The sequence below is a fragment of the Choloepus didactylus genome, chromosome 12 (genome assembly GCF_015220235.1).
Source record: "Choloepus didactylus isolate mChoDid1 chromosome 12, mChoDid1.pri, whole genome shotgun sequence".
NCBI classification, from domain to species: Eukaryota; Metazoa; Chordata; class Mammalia; order Pilosa; family Megalonychidae; genus Choloepus; species Choloepus didactylus.
In genome coordinates, this window is record NC_051318.1 from 4,282,366 (window position 1) to 4,298,528 (window position 16,163).

Genomic DNA, 16,163 nt, shown 5'->3' on the forward strand with positions numbered 1-16,163 from the left:
AATGAGAATCAGAATAATACGTTGCAGAGACGTGCGTGTCATAATGGTGACACTTAATAGGAGTAAATGTGAAATCCTAGACTTGGTAAAAACACCAGTCTCCCAAATACAGAAAGGAGAGCTACGACACCCTTCTGAGCTGAGTGTAAGGATAAAGTGTTAGGTAGCGATAGATAAGCTGGGGCAAGGTCAAGGTGCATTGGTATTCTTTTCACAAGAAAGAAGGCCCTGTCCCGCCCTGCTGTTGGCTGCTCAGAGCAGGCCTGGAATACTGCATTCTGTTTTGAGCACCAGTGCTAAACAGAGACCGTGCCAGCTGCAGTGCATCCAACGGAGGGAGCCCTGTCGCAGGACGATCAACCGAAGAAACTGGGAATATTCCGTTTCTGGAATATTCTGGAAAGGAGGAGACCCTGAAAGGTCTGGTAGCTATTTCCAAATACTTGAAACTCTGCCGTGTGGACTGTGGGTTAGATCTGCCCTGGGTGGCCCTAGAGGGGAGAGCCGGGACCCAGAGATGGAAATTGTGGAGGGACACATTTCAACCTGGCTCGGGGACAAACGCTCTTTTCCACGTAATAATAGTTATGGGGCTGTGCGGCGCTGGAGGAGTTTGAATGGAGGCCACCCCGGACCCCACCGTGGGTTTTTGTGATGGAGAATTGTTAACGGTGTGACTTCTTCCAGGGAAAGAAGAGATATCACCTTTAGAGATGTAAGACATTTGCTTTACTCTTTGAGCATAATATAATAAGACCTTTCTGTTTTCAGAGGATAATCGAAAATGTTTTACTCCTTAAACTGTCAGTCATCTGTTACCCTCAGCCAGGATAAAATTTGAAATGACTTAGGGTAAGTCTTCATAAACACGTACCTGTATGTTGGAAATAAGCAATTTTAAAAATAAGCAAACTTGTGTTAATCCTTTTTTTTTTTTTTTTTTACCAGCACCTATAAACCCTCAGGGGATTTTGTTCCCTAGGCAGAGAAAGCCCAGATGGCATTGCGGCAACCACTCAAGACGTCACACATTTGGTGGTCCTTTGGAAAATGCAGTTCACCGGTTGATGGGGCAGTTTAGTGAATAACATCCTACGAGTTTATAGAATTTTACACTTTAAAAGATGTTGTCATACATTTTGGATGAGAGTTCTATGTTGAGTATGCGAGGTTCTTAGTAAAAGAACGAGCTTTTGGAATTGAGTTCATAAATTGTAGACATATTTAGTAGGAAACGTACTAAGAGCCTATTAATTTGGGTGCTGGGTGAAAGAACGTGTCTTTGTATTCTAAAATTTAAAGCACCACGTGGCAAGACAGTACAGGCCACCCAAACCGCAACGTGTCTACACCATTAAACACCATTTGTGATGGTGCTGGGAGGGATTCAAGATCCGGAAAGCCCGGAAGACAAGGTCTACACTGAGACGCTGACTTAGTCCCTTGCTGCTTGGGACACCATCATGTCTACAGCTAAAGCTGCGGTACCGGGACAAAAGATCGCACTGTTCTGGAGATCACACACCTTCCCCTCAAACGTGGCAGTGTTCATGTTTATTTTCCCCCAACATCAACATAGTAAATCTGCCTTGTCTCCACCTCGTTTTCCAATATTATAAATGCAGGGTTTTCCCCAAAAGACGTCTGTAAAAGTCAGCAGAGCATGGCTTAGAAGATTATACATTTACAACACCTTCGCCCGAGTCAGTTTTGATTACACAGGGTCAGCGTCACACTAACACAATCTCTGCCTCAGAGTCACCGTCTGGATCCCTCTCCGTAGCCTGTCTTATTCCAAATGCGCCCCGCTGGTCCCAAAGGCAGGCTGAGTGAGGGAAGATGGAAAAACAGCTCAAATCACCAGGCTTATTGAGGGGGCTTTTATGAGATTGAAAACTAATGGGCCACCACACAAAGTATGTGGCATTCACGGGCTTTCTTAGAGTAACCACAAAGTTCTAGTATATTCTATAAGGAAGCTGCTGTATCACTGTTGTGACTTTAATTTTCATCCTAATCATGCCAACTCAGATGAACACATCCCAACCCACATCCCAGGGAAGTTTCTTACAGAGGGTTGATTCCGATGGCCCTGCAGTGATTTCACTAGAATTTCCCCAGCTACATTAGTCTCTTCATGAAAACCCAAATCTTTGCATTTCCCACATCAGATACATTTGGGCATCAAGAAAATTGTGTAAAACCTTTCTTCTCTCTTACGCACAGCTAAGGCTGGATGGAATGGGGAGGAGGTGAAGGGAGACAAATAAGCAGAGGAAAAATAGGTCAAGTTTGCTTCTTGCCACCTCTTCTTTTTTAATTCAACTTCAGTTGGTCTTTCCCTTCTTTCTACCCCACAGACAGCCGCGCCACGGGCCAGTGCCACCCCCGCACCACCTCCTGCTCCAGCAGGCCAGCCAAGCGGATAAACCCAGGGAAACAGAAGGAAGATCCTTTAGGACAAGCTGTGCTCTCTGTTTAGAAAGAGCGTTGGCATGTGCCGGTGGTTTTCCCAAAGAGTAGATTCGGAGGTGGAACCGTTCATTGTTCAAGTGCTGACCCTTAGCTGATCATAACATTAAACATTTGGTGTTGTTTCATCCTCTGCGCTCCAAATGTAGTCATTAGCTTGTTTGCTCTCACCGGTCTCGGGTCAAAATAGACCAAAAATACAAGGGAATCTGTGGGCTTGGGCTTTCCTTCCTACCCTAGCCTGAGACTTATTATGTAATTTAATGCCCTGCAACCTGCGTAGTGCTTGTGTCTTTATCTCAAAGTGGAATTAACAAACCCCTCAGGATGTGGTAAGGCTGTTTTTCTTTATTTTTTTTTCTGGACATCCCATAAAAACAAACTGAAGAAAATTGTGTTCTATTGTAAGGACAGAGAAAATAGTGAAGGAGATAAGAACGATGTCTTATGTGCCGTCCGTTGGCAGCGGACTGTGGAAGGGTGAGGGAGTGTGACTCAATTCTCCCAAACCCGAACGGTGAGCTAAAGGATGCTGATTTTGAGCAAAGGGAGTAAGAAGTCTTGGAACAGCCAAAGCAACAGTGCTTAGCCTGACACAGTTGACACAGCCATTACCTGATGTGTTGATCGGGTGGGGGGAGAGGTGGCTCTAATGGACTATTCTGAGAACCTCCCTTTCCGAGTCTCCCCAGTTGGGGAGCGGCTGCCCGAGGGTCCCGGCTGCCACCCTGTGACCCGAGGGCCGTCTTCTCTGCTTCTGTTCCCGTGCAGAGCTCCCACCATGGCGGCTCCTCCACCTCCCTCGCCTCCACCAAAGTGTGCAGCTCGATGGACGAGAACGACGGGCCTGGAGAAGGTGAGGACCGTTGGCCGTGGTGTCTGAGGGGAAGGCGCAGCTGGCACGGGGGCGGCCGGTGAGGTGACCCCACGGGCTCCGGGAGCTGCAACTTCTCGAGCAGAGTGAAATGGGCGACCCTGAGGCAGCTCATGAGAGTCGACTGCAGGGCCAGGGTTGGGCCGCGGTTGGGCCTGGTGCCCACCGGGGGTTCGTAGCTGCCCCGCGGGAGCAGAAGAGGGCCCTAGCCCAACGCGGAGAGGTTCCACGTCCTCAGGATGAGGGCCACTGTCGCCCGCGTTTGAAATAAGAGCGTTGTTGCTGCCGTTGTTTTCCCTAAACGCTCTTTACTTTTAATATATTAAAGGTAATTTCATCTCCTGTTACAGCCCTGCAGACATACTCTAACTTACGTGAACTCATTAGCTGAAAGTATGGCTTTACAAAAGGGATCCATGATGGATATTGCAAAAGCAGTCCTTGGGCCTCAAGCTAACTCGCTTTAGAATTCCTCCATGATGTGGTCGGGGCCCGGGGCTCTAGAGCTGACTGTTTTGCTACCTGACAGGATCCTTCTTGACAAGCCCTGTAACCTCCCTGCATGTTGGTCCCTTTTCTGTCAGATGTGGTGTGTGGTACATGCCCGTTTCCTCCCTGGAGGTGGTGTTAAGGCTCAGCTCAATTATAGGAAAGTATTTGGAAAACTTTAAATGGGATATGATCAAGCCACTGTTCAAGACGCAGCTCCTCTTAATTATTTTAAATGATATTTAGTTTTTCAACAAAAAGCATCCTTTGGGGGCAAGTGCTCTTATTATGTTAAGGGAGATATGGGATTTATATAAGAGTAATTTCCCCGACTGCCATCTAAGATCAGACTCCCTTTTTTTGTATTTTTGAAGAAGTTTGGGAAGTCAGCCGCCAGAAGCCCCTTTCGTTGCAGCGTGTCGTATTCACCTAATGAAAGGAAAATGGTCCTTCACTAAGCCTTGGGCTAAGTCTTCTTAGCCCAAAGTCTAGATGATAGTTTTATCCATGGTCAGCAGAAATGCCCAGGAATGGAAGTGCACCTTCCGTCTCCCACCCAGAGGGGCCGACCTGGCCTGACAGCCGAGGTTGACTGCTTTTCTTAGCGTCATCTGGGAGATGTTTTGTAAATTTAGGAGCCTGGGTGGATTTGAAACATCTCCAGCCATCTCCTCTCATCCCCACAGAGATCAACCCCCGGCTGAGTGCTTCGAGCAGCAGTGGCCCTGTGGCCTCGCTGGGGGTGGCATGGCTGGCGGGGGACAGGCAGGGACTGGCCCAGTTCTCACTTTACTCTGGGGACCACCGAGGTGGTCTCCGGTGGGTTAGGAGGAAAACGTCCCCTGTATGAGGTGAACAGGCTGCACAAACCTGAAAGTGGAAGTAGCAACCACGCACGTTCTGTGTTCACACAACACTTTCCAGAAAACCATCCCCTCTAGACTCCTGAGAGTTGTAGGGACCCAGGTACCAGCAGGAAGCCAGAAAACAGACGTGTGACAATTGTGTGGCCAGACATAGTCCCCAGCGAGACAGGCCAAACCTATGGATGAGAATCGCCAAGAAAGCTCATTCGGCCCCGAAGTCTTCGATTTTACTTTGAGAAGAAATTTTTAGTCTCAGTTTATGATTAAAGGCCAGAAGAGGCACACATTTAGAAAACTCACTGGGCCTCCCTCACATTTTCTCTTCAGGGTGCCTGAGGGAGAACTAGGATTTACAACTTTCAAGCATGTAAATTTTAGAACTCAGCCATAAAAGCCCTTTTACACCCTAAGATGTTAAAGGTTATCCAGCATATTTATGTGGCCTAAGCGTGGCTTATTTAGTTTTATGGCCTTAGATATTTAAAGCATTATTAGGCATTGGTAAAATATTTCTAAATGCATTTTAGGGGGGAAAATGTGTTGTGTTAGTGGCACCAACGTAATTGAAACTACAAAATGGTTCTGTTCACAGACATAATAGATATTGCAATTTCAGCTCAACATCTGCTACACAGGTTGCTAGTGAGAACATTTGTCTAAAGTCTGCTCATTGATCCCGGGGAGGGAGCAATCGTGGTTGGTAAGGAATTTGATGGAGGTCTCCATTTCAGGATGTAGTAAAGCCCGTGTCTAAACAGCAGGCATCTTTCGTGCTTGTGGAGCTTCGAGCAGCCCAGAACCCCTTAGGAACTGCATTTGCACCCACACGTACCCAGGGATGTTGCTGCCCATCACACTGGGTGTCCAGGGAATTCTGGTGCCCAAATTGGCAGGATCTGAAAGGAGGACACTTCCTCCTGAGAGCCTCACTGCAGCAGAAAGCCCAGGTTGCTCTTACATAGCGGGGGACGGCCCCAGACATCTCCTCTTCTTTTATCATTTGCTTTGGTAAAAACTGTTGGGGCTTTGCAGTGCCCGCGGGGGGCTTGTCCCCGGGACGGAAAATGACATATTGATTCGGAATCAGTTCCAGTCTGTTAGATGGTACTTTGAAACGTCTCCTTTGTGCAACATCTGTGTTCCCTTTTCTACCAATAAAAATGTACTAATGATTCTTTCAGAAGTGTCAGAGGAAGGCTTCCAGATTCCAGCCACGATAACAGAACGGTATAAAGTCGGAAGGACGATAGGAGATGGAAATTTTGCTGTTGTCAAGGAATGTGTAGAAAGGTGAGATGGATATCGTTTGCATTGAACTTTAAAAGGGAACATTTGGCATTGTGTTTTCCAAGACTGCATCTTTATTTGCAGCCCGTAACACATATGGAATAAGTTAATGTTTCAACCGCAGTTGTAAAAAAAGAAAAAAAATTAAAGGAAAGCCCGTCTAAGAACAGATTTGAAAAATGTAGTGATTCCTGGGGACAATCTATAAATTAAAGACTTGGATTTTTTTTGTAATGTACTCAGCAAAACTTTGCCAGATCTTTCAGGTAAGTCTTTTTATTTTGTTAAAAAGACATATCTAAATAGTTTTCCTACATTTTTTTTGAGGCATACTTTTGTAGAGGTCAGGGTGTTCTTATGTAGAGTTTATATGTCTAACATGTGCTGTCATAAAATGAAATATAACAATAACCTTGGAAATCTTTACAAACCATGTGTACTGATCCCAAGAAAAATGGTGTTCGGTCTGTTAAGACGTGTCACGGGGAAGGAGGGTGTGCTCCATGGGCCATGGGGGAGGATTTGGAGTGAAGAGTTTATCCTGAGTTTTTGATCCAGAATCAAAGCCGGTAGCTGGTGACAACTAGAGAGAGGAGTGACCGTTAATAAATAAAGCCACAGCCCCGACGAACCCCACCCCTAGCCCCGAGCCAGCTGGGTGGCTTTCCTTGGGGAGCTGCTTGATTTAAGGGAACCCGACTGATCAGCAGCTTCACCGCAGAGCTGCGTGGCCGGATATTGACACGCCAGGGGGGGCTGGCTGTAGAGACCCTGGGGTGAGCTCTGGCTTTCTGGGGGGCTGCCACCTGGACCGCCTTCAGGTAGCAGACCTCAAACTCTGCTCCACCCCAGCGTCCCGCTGAGCGAGGACCTTCCCAGCGGAGGTGGACACCCACGTGGCAGCCACACTTTGTGAGCAAGGGGCATGAGGAACCTGTAGCTGGAAACTCCCTTTCATTGATTCTGCCAAGCCACCTTCTCTCCCGTCTCTCCTCCCTTGTCCCCGCAGAGCTGACGGCCTGTCCTGTTCCTGCCAAATGTGGGCCTTTCTGCCACTTTCCTGGGCCCCACACGTCCAGGAACGGCAGCAACAGTTTACTGAGCATGTACCAGGTTCACGGCCCGGGACACATGATATTTCATGTAATTCTCACAATAGTCCCATAAAGTTGGTATTGTTTTCTCTGTTTTGTAGAAAATCTGAATTAGTGACATGCCCCAAATCACTCAGCTGGTAAATAGCAAGCACATATAGGAGCCCAGCTCTGATTGCACAACCCCACGCTCTGACCCATACTTCTCTGCCTCTCGGCGGAGTCTCTATAAGAACGTGGCTCAGCTGAGCCCGTCCACTGTGTGGTCGACTCCAGCCTGTCCCTCAACACACAAGAACATCTGAGGTGAAACTTCATCCTCGTCCGAATCTCGCTGCTTGCACTTGTCCCTGCGTAAAGAAGACAGAACTGAAAGGGCCAGGCCCTCCCTGAGGGCTGGGCAGAGGCGTGGGTGTGTTTATAACCTGACATTTCATATTTGCTTTTACTGGTGGTAAGCCCAGCTCTTTTTCATTTTACTTCCCCTGGAGCAGAGCTCCCCTCTCTTGCAGACGGCTGTGCCCATTGGCTGTGGGGTGTGTGGGCATTCGCCCGTGTTCGTCGGCTGTTGGGTCTGACACGTCTCCCGGGTGGCCGTGTGCCATGTCCCTGAGCTGCTACACGGAGCGGGGTGGTGTCTTACTCCAGCAGTGTTGGTCTCCTCTCAGTAGAAATGTCTCACGGATCCATCCTGAACTAATATTTCTTTCTAATTTGGATTCTGTTCCCTTCATAAGAGTCCATGGCTTGGGTCTCTGTGTACAACCCTCCAGAGCTTAACGGCCCCAGAAGGTGTCAGTATTTGGGTCCTGCCAAAGGGCGACATGTGGCAAGGCCTCTCTCCCCGGAGGCATCACGGAACATTCTCTTAGTATTTTCCTGAGGCCCAGGAAACAAAAGCAAACGAGGACCACTGTGACTGGCTCCATGGCTCGTGGGTTCCCCATATTTGGAGGATGAATGTGTCACGAGAGCGGCTCAGCTTCTCTGTTGGTGACACGCTCCCAGGGGAAGATTTTCCCATGGCAGTGGGCAGAGTTGTGGGGCGTAGGCCCCTGTCCCCGGGGTCCTGTGCCAGCATGCTCATTGGTGGAGGCTGCTGGATGCAAACTGCTTGTCCTCTGCGGTGTCCCGAGGGTCCTCGGGCACTCTGGGACACCCTAGAGGGACTTGAGCTGGCAGAGGCAAGTTCACCGTTGAAGCTCGTTTGTGGAGCATCCGCGGCCCCAGAGCGATCTCGGAGGGTGGAGGGGCCCCATGGGGCGGTCAGTGTGTGTGAATGGTGAGGCGAGGACTCCCCACTGCCCCGGCTCGCCGGGGGCTTGTAACTACTGTACAAGGATGGAGGGAGAGTGACACCATCACGTCGGTGTCTCCGGGGGCTCTTGGGCCCCTGACCCCACTCAGTGCTTGAATTCTGTCGTGATGGAGGAATCTGAACCCTTCTAAACTCTAGCTGCTTCCCTCCCTCCTCCACCTGTAAACCAGAGGAATTGCACAACACGGTGCCGGCTCTAGCAACGAACATAAGCTCAGAACCTGCCCACACAGGGGTCTTCACTCCATCCAGAATGGTTGCATTCCCCTAAAAAATCTCCCAAGTCCTTTCTGCACCTCAAGAACCAGGTGCCTAAATTTGAAGGCATTTCCTTCTGAACCGGGGCTGGGGGGACGAGGCGGGGTGAGTGTAGTCACCTTCTTTGCTTCCTTGGGGTGCTCAGGCACCTTGTCCAAATTCAAAGTAAAACCCCCCTCGGGAGACGTGGGACCGGGCCCCCTGGACCCTCAACCCTGTGCGGCGGGGATGGCCCTCACTGAGGGGGCCGGGGCGGGCTCTGCTCCGACCACCTGGTAAAGGAAGGACGCGTCTGCTGAGCCCCCCGCCTCCCCGAGGGTCTCGCTGTCGCGGCTCGAACCACTGCCAGGTCCCTGCGCGGCTCAGAAAACCCAGACGCAGCCCTCCGCTCGGGGGCCTTACGCAGAAACAAGGGATTGCCATGATGGCAGTGAGGGCTGCAGAGAGAGTTGCTTTGGAAGCTGTTTTTCCGTTTCCACACAATATTTTAAAAAACCTTCAAAACAGCAAACAAGAAACCCCATGCTAGTCCAGTGTACCCCAACCTTTGTAAGCCCATCCCCCTTCGGATGTGTGCCCCTGCACTCCCAGGCTGGGGAGGCGGGTGGGAGAAACCCGGCCGGTCGAGAGCCACCAGGTAGAACGAGGCTTTAGCCAAACCATTTGTGTAAAACATGATGGCTAGATTTAAAGTCCGTGAAAGAGGCCCCTGGGAGGTTTTCTCCAGTAGTTCTGGCTCGAACCTTGGGTCAAACTTAACGCAAAGGTGACCTTACAGATTGAATTTCCATAGAAGAGGAGGAAGAAACAGTGTCTTTGTCCCGCTTCCACAGCTGCTGCGTTTGTAGGGGCATGGAATGTTCCAGAAAAAGCCAAGGTTCTAGTTTCAGGAACAGACAAGCAAATGGCCTGATTTTGGCCAACAACCCAGTTGTCTAGTTCTGTTCTCCTCAGTACTCCAGTGTGTAGACTCCTTGGGCCAAGGACTGTGTCGTGTTCACCTCCATGGCCACGAAAGAGCCGTCTTGTAAGTGCTCGCTGAGTAATTCACCCAGCCGCAGCAGAGCTCGGGTCAGGCTGTGCAGGGAGGCAGATATGCTCTCTGAGGTTTCATTTCTTGCCAAATGGTTTCATTTACCAACTCGGGGCAGGCAGTTAAATTTTTATTCTTATGATATAAGTTTAGTAGTAACACCTGTTTTTAGACTCGTTTTCCAGATGTCTCAGCTTTCCTAGAAACATGTCCTTGCAGTAAGGGAGGACTTCATTATGTGACTTTATGGTTCTGCCCTCAGGGTTCAAGAAAGGAAACTTGAAATATTCCCTTGGTGGCCCTCGAAGGGGCTCACTCTCCGATATAAAATAGGGCAGGGGGGAACTTACTTGAGAGTTCACTCCGTCAGGTAAGGTTGTTGAGGGGCCACGGGGCCCATTGTCGTGGTAAAGCCCAAAGGCCACCCCAGACGGTTTGCTCTCGTTTCCCCTGTGCTGGGCTCCTGGGAAACAGCAGTCCCACTCCCTCCCGGGGGTCCCGCTCCGTGTCTGGCTGAACTGTAGGGTGCAGGAGTCCCAGCTCCCAGGCCAGCCCATTTACGCTCTCTCATGCCAGGGAAACGGACGCTAAAATGGCAGACAAGGGGACTCAAGAGGCTAGGAGCCTCCCTCCGTCTCCTCTGGGAGGTGGTGAGGGGAAGCCTGTTTTTGTTTCGGGGAGCCTCACGATCCCCCTGCCCGCTCGCTGGCCCTGCCCGGGTTGCCGGCCGTTGCCGCAGCAGCGTGTCCAGCCAGCGGTGCCGAGCCCCGTCCTGAAGTGAAACGCTGGAAACCAGATGTGAGGTTGCTCGTGCAGTCCAAGTTCACATTTGCCGTGTCATACTTTAGTGATCATGAGAAGCAGTACTCGGAAATGCTTCAGCTCTTAGTTTTCCTCTTACATATTTTCAAATTTGTGAACAAACTTAGGGAGTCCCTCAGCAGAAGCTGTGAAACTTCCGCAGCGTGGGAATTCTGAGTTCACGCTCTCACAGGCCTGTTTGCCAGCACGTTTTCCACGTCTAATGCCGAAGCCCAGTGATGCTCGTTATTCCTGTGTTGCGTTCAGGAAAGTGGCTGCAGAGGCTGAGCCATTGCCCCTGGAGGACCTCGGGGTTGGCTCCTGCACCCCAGGCCGCAGCCTCTCAGCAGCCAACCAGTGCATCGCCTCGTTCTCTGCACGTTTGTGTTTGGAGCCGACGTGTGATGCAGTCACCGACCCGCAACGTTTAACTCGGGCCCCTCGCTGTAACCGCGTCTCACTGAAGCTTCTCCAGCCCTCGCGTTTGCTCCATGAGGCGCATCCGGCGTCTCGATCTCGGGAACTCCGGGCAGCACCACGCCCGGGGCCACTTTAAACGGCAAAGTCGCCAAAAAGAGCACAGACTGCGGAAAAAAAAGCGGCACCGTGCAAAGCACACCTGCTAGAATCCGAGAGCAAAACAAGAAGACGGGGCCCGAGCGTCCTCCGCTGGGAGCTCAGGTTTTTGCTACTCGGTGCAGGTGGGCAGAGGACCGGGGGGCGCCTCCGTGCAGGTTTGGGGGTGCAAAGAAGCTCTCGCGAGTGTGCAAGTTCACACGGACGGAGTCTGCAGACAGCGAGGAGCGCCCTGTTCTGTTTCATCTTTTCTGGACTGCTTTGGCCTGTCCCGCCCCACGGCCTTGCCAAGGAGCCGGTGCCTTGGGGGGCCCCTGGTGCCAGGCCCTGCTCTTGGTGGAGGCCAGTGCACCCTTCTCCGCCACAGCTGCTCCATCCTGCAGGCTCACGAAGCCGGTCAGGGTCCCCCCGGGTCTCAGGGCATCTCCTCTCAGGGCTGAGGCAGTGTGGGGTCCCCGGGACACCCCGTCACTGCAGGAGGCTGGGGTTCCGCTCCTCCCGTGAGAACGAAGGGCAGAGAAAACAGTCGTCAAGATGAGTACTTTTTCTTCATTTTACCCACCAGATACCGTCATTACAGTTCAGTCAATGTTTGCGTGTTTTTCGCAAGTGTGCACCGATCAGGAGCCTCGCAGTGCACTGGAAGAAGCATTTCTTTCGAGTAAATGGCGTAAATGATTTCTAGAATGCCTGTCAAGTACATTTTTACCATCTGACTCTTTAATTTGTTCCTCTTTCCGAGCAAGTCACTTTCTTGCGCTAATCGTATAGCTAGGAAATCTCCCCTTTAATTCTTTATATTAGGGATTTTTCACCCTATTTTAAAACACTGCTCTTAATCAGCCTCATTCTTGCTGTGTTGGTTTGGATTCACCGATTGGCTTTTATCTGTAAGTACAGAGGCAGCCCCCGAGGCCTGGCTCCAGCCACACGGGCAGTGGAAATGGTGCCGAGAGGTGATGGTTTGCGGTGATTGAGTGGGCACCGGGGCCTTTGACAATCACAGATGCTTGGAAGCGCTGGCACCTGAGACAGACGCGAGACCCAGGCCCCCTGCTCTGGTCCCGGGGGAGGGGACAGCGTTTGCCTAGCCTTCCGTGGAGCGCAGCCCCCAGTGACCCTGAGACCTGGTCTGAGCTGCGCTGTGTGGCCCTGGGCGCGTCGATGGGTCACAGTCACCCCCTCCGTGCCCTTTCCGTGAAACGCAACAGCATCGAAGACCCAAGGAGCCACGTGACAATGAGGTCAGGGCTGACTGCAGCCCTTTCTGTACGCCTTGAACGCATTGACCCATGTACTCCAGCAGAACTCAGCCCTGCACGCGGCGCTCGGGGCCGAAGACTGAGTTGCGTCTTGAGGGTGGGACCACAGAAGCCATTCAGAAATCTGCCCCGGCGCACCTCGCTTCCAGGGCCCCCCAGAGAGCCGCTGCGTAGGGGGCAGAGCGCCCACGTCCCTGCAGAGGGGAGGGAGGGCAGCAGCAGGAGCTGGCCCGGCTGTGCAGGAGGGGCTTCTGTGACAGGTGCACCAGGTCAGCAGCTTGCGATTTCTGTGCCGCCATATTGCTTGTGCTCACACTTGGTCAGCCCATAAATGTCTACATGTTTCTTTTAAAAAGGAAAAAAGAGTTTTAAACTTTTTTAAACATGTGAACATCATGATGCAAGACCCATGGGTAGGAATGCAACCCCCCAAAAAATGATACAAGAGTCATGAAAGTAAGTTTCGTTTTAAAAAACAAAATCCTTTCTCTTTGCAGGTCAACTGCTAGAGAGTATGCACTGAAAATTATCAAGAAAAGCAAATGTCGAGGCAAAGTATGTATAAAGTTTATGCTTATGAAAATGTAGTATTTGGGGGATAGAAATACAAAGATAAGCTCCCAGATAAACATGATATAAATGTAAGTTCATCCCAAGAGTTGCATTTTGATGGAATGTCACGTACACTTACATGACAGCACCACTTTGCTCTATAGATATTCCTGGAGTGAGAGCTAGTTGGGATGGTTGGACATTGTTCCTGCCCCTTATCCTTGTCTGTCTGCTTCTTCCCGTGCTTTCGTGATCTTGGTTTCAGTCCGTCCTTCATTAGGAAGTTACCGCCATGTCGACAGGTGATTTGCAAACATCATCCAAGGACCTTCAAAATCTTTTGGAAGTCCTAGGCTATCTCAGTATCAGAATCTAAAATATATTCACTACATTTTACGCAAGAACATTTCACCTGATCCTCACTTAGGCTAGTTTTGCTCATTCGGGTGAGTTCCCCGTATGGTCGGATATGCCTATTGATTACGGTCATTTTCCCGTGCCCAGGAGCACATGATCCAGAACGAGGTGTCTATTTTAAGAAGAGTGAAGCACCCCAATATTGTTCTTCTGATTGAGGAGATGGATGTGCCAACTGAGCTGTATCTTGTCATGGAATTAGTAAAGGTGGGTATTTGGAAGAGGCCTCACCCTCGCTGTAAGGCACCCCACTTTCCTCTGTCCCGGAGCTCTTTAATTCCTGCCACCACGGTGTGGTGTCCCGTCTCCAGACGTGGGCACAGAAGCCGGGCAGACAAACACGGGACTGTGCTGCCAGGCTCCAGTCCCAGCCGCCCCGAGGGGCCCCTGAGCGCCCGTGTGGCCTCGCCGTGCCTCCGTGCCCTCACGTGTCAGATGGGAACAGTCGCAGGAGCTGCCTCTCGGCGTTGCTGTGGCTGCTGAGAGAGGCTTCCCAGAAAGCATTTCCACCAGGCGGTGACGCAGGAGACGTGAGGTGCTGCTCGATTGCTGCGGTTACTATTCCCATGAACTGCATCCAGAGGTCTCAGCCATTCCTGTAAAAACAAGCTTTAAACTTTTAGTCCCTGAGGTAATAGAAAAATAGCACCAGCCCAGCAAACATGAGAAGCCCCAGCCTTTCAGAGAAGGCGCCCATCTCGTCCCGTGACACGAAATCACATTTTTATTCTGTGAAAACGTAGAAGATAGGAATGGCCAAACGCTGATGATTGTTGACACTGGGTGAAAGGTGCCTCATCTGTCTTTCAAAAACTCCACTGTGTGTAATTTTTCAGAGTTCAGAAAAAGGGAAGGTTTGATTTGGGGGCAGTTGTATTTTTCTTGAGCCTTTTCTGTTATTTTCATCTCACTGAAGGTTGAAGTAATTTCTACTTTAGTGGTTAGATGTGACAGCTTCGTGGCACCATCTTTTGCATCAACTGGGGGCACAGCTGGGGTACTTTGGGGCCCCAGAGGGTGTTTAGAACCACACTGGGCCAATGGGACTCAGCTCAGTCGGCTGTGGTGGTGTTTTCTTAATTTACCACAGTGATACCATTTAGTAAACAAAATCTGTTACTGTATTAAAAATGCTGTCATTTTTCAGAGCTGCTTTACTTGAGCTCTGCTGGTGTTTTCTTTTTACTTGGTGGTCATTGGTGTTTATAGAGGAAGCCTGTTTTTGGTACTTGAAGTTAGCGTCTGTTTCTTTAGGCAGGATGGGGGCTTGTTTGTTTGTAGTAACACAAGGATGAGGCAGGTAAAGAAACACTGATTTCATTTATTCAGAAGACTTTCATCTTGGCACTTTTATTACCAAATTCTCATTTAACCAACATGGTAAATTGCACTCTTGCTACTCCAGGGAAGTATTTTTACATCATTAGTTTTTAGACGAAAAACTTCAAACCATCCCTGTTGCCTCTCAGCGAGCTGTTAAAAATGGATTAGCCCCTGTTATTGGCTGATTTTTCAAACCAAGATAAAATAAATTTGAAGATGAGAAATGAAAGAGAAAAGGGCTCCAGAGTTCCAGGTATGTTTTGTGGAGATTTTGGCCGACCGTCAGGCGACCAGCCGAGTTCAGCTTGGAGGCCCTCGGCTCCCTGAATGACCGCTGCCAGTTCCCTGGGTGACAGAGACGCCCTAACAAGGCCTGGGTGTCCGTCCAGGCCGGCTCGGGGCCTCCAGATCGCGCCCCTGCCTTCCGTCTGCGCAGAGTGGCTGTGAGGACCAGGAAGGGAAGTGAACCCCAGACTCGGCTCGAGAGGCTCCCGTAACCTTCGCCCCGAGAAATTTAGCCAGGGCCGTGCCGGAGCGTGCCGGAGCTGTCGGGCAAGCAAGGCTGTATCCCTGGAGCGGTGAGGCAGCAGTTACGAAGAGTGGAACTGCAAGGCTGTTTAGGGCAGGGTTTTCCTCTGGCTGCCGGAACTGCCCCGGCCTCCGGGGGAGGAGAAGGCCCGGAGGCCCCCCTGCGTCAGGGCAGCTTTGGAAAGGCAGCGGGAAGTGGCAGGACGCTCCAGGAAGGGGCTTAACGAGGTCTTGGCCTGTTGTGGCCTCCCAGGAGGAAAGCCGGGGCAGAGAGCAAACTGCTCCAGGAGGCGAGATGGGGAGAGCTGGAGGAAGACAGGGACAGGACACGGAGAGCCTTTCCTCTAGGCGTGGGGAAGGAATGGTGGTTTCTTAAAAAGCAAAAGCAAATAATCACCACGAGTGTGGGGAGGTCGTGCCCAGAGTCAGAACATTCTGGATAAAGTGATCCCGGGAATCCTGCAGGTTGCGGCCTGCGTGCAGGGGTGATGGAACGAGACCTTCCCGCAGAGGTAGAGCCAGATGGAGCAGAAGAGACGGACGTGAGCCCACGTGAGGACGGCCGATGGCAGGGGCGAGGAGGAGGCCCAGGGTGTCTGGACACGGGTGACCAGGACAAAGGGGAAGATTCACAGAGTCCCCACAGCCAGCCACACCCTCACATGCATGCAGACACACGACAGACGTGGGTGTGCACAGACAGGCACACACAGCCACATAACAGCCATGCACACCCAGAAACACACACAGCCACACACACATACAGCCCTGCATGAGCAAGCACGCACAGCCTGGCATGAGAGAGCAGACACACACAGACATTCACACCACACATGCACACTAACACACACTTGCACATGGACACATGGACATGCACACACAGCCACACACACAGTCATGCACACACATGCTAACACACACAGCCATGCACACACACAGCCATGCACACACACAGCTGCACACAGTTATATACATATGAACACACACAGCCATGCACACATGCATGCATGCTA

General features: G+C 50.9%; 1 protein-coding gene across 7 annotated transcripts in view; it reads left to right on the top strand.

Moving 5' to 3' along the window:
- The window catches only part of DCLK1 (doublecortin like kinase 1), a 321,432-nt gene that overhangs the window by 253,059 nt on the left and 52,210 nt on the right, over window positions 1–16,163 (top strand). For 6 of the 7 annotated variants that reach the window (XM_037800056.1, XM_037800057.1, XM_037800058.1 and 3 more), the window contains 4 exons: window positions 3,244–3,328; window positions 5,883–5,991; window positions 12,828–12,885; window positions 13,387–13,506. The exons of the other annotated variant lie outside the window; for it this stretch is intronic. In XM_037800056.1, coding sequence (XP_037655984.1) covers window positions 3,244–3,328; window positions 5,883–5,991; window positions 12,828–12,885; window positions 13,387–13,506 — 372 coding nt within the window. The remainder of the gene's footprint in view (window positions 1–3,243; window positions 3,329–5,882; window positions 5,992–12,827; window positions 12,886–13,386; window positions 13,507–16,163) is intronic. 7 annotated transcript variants of the gene reach the window in all.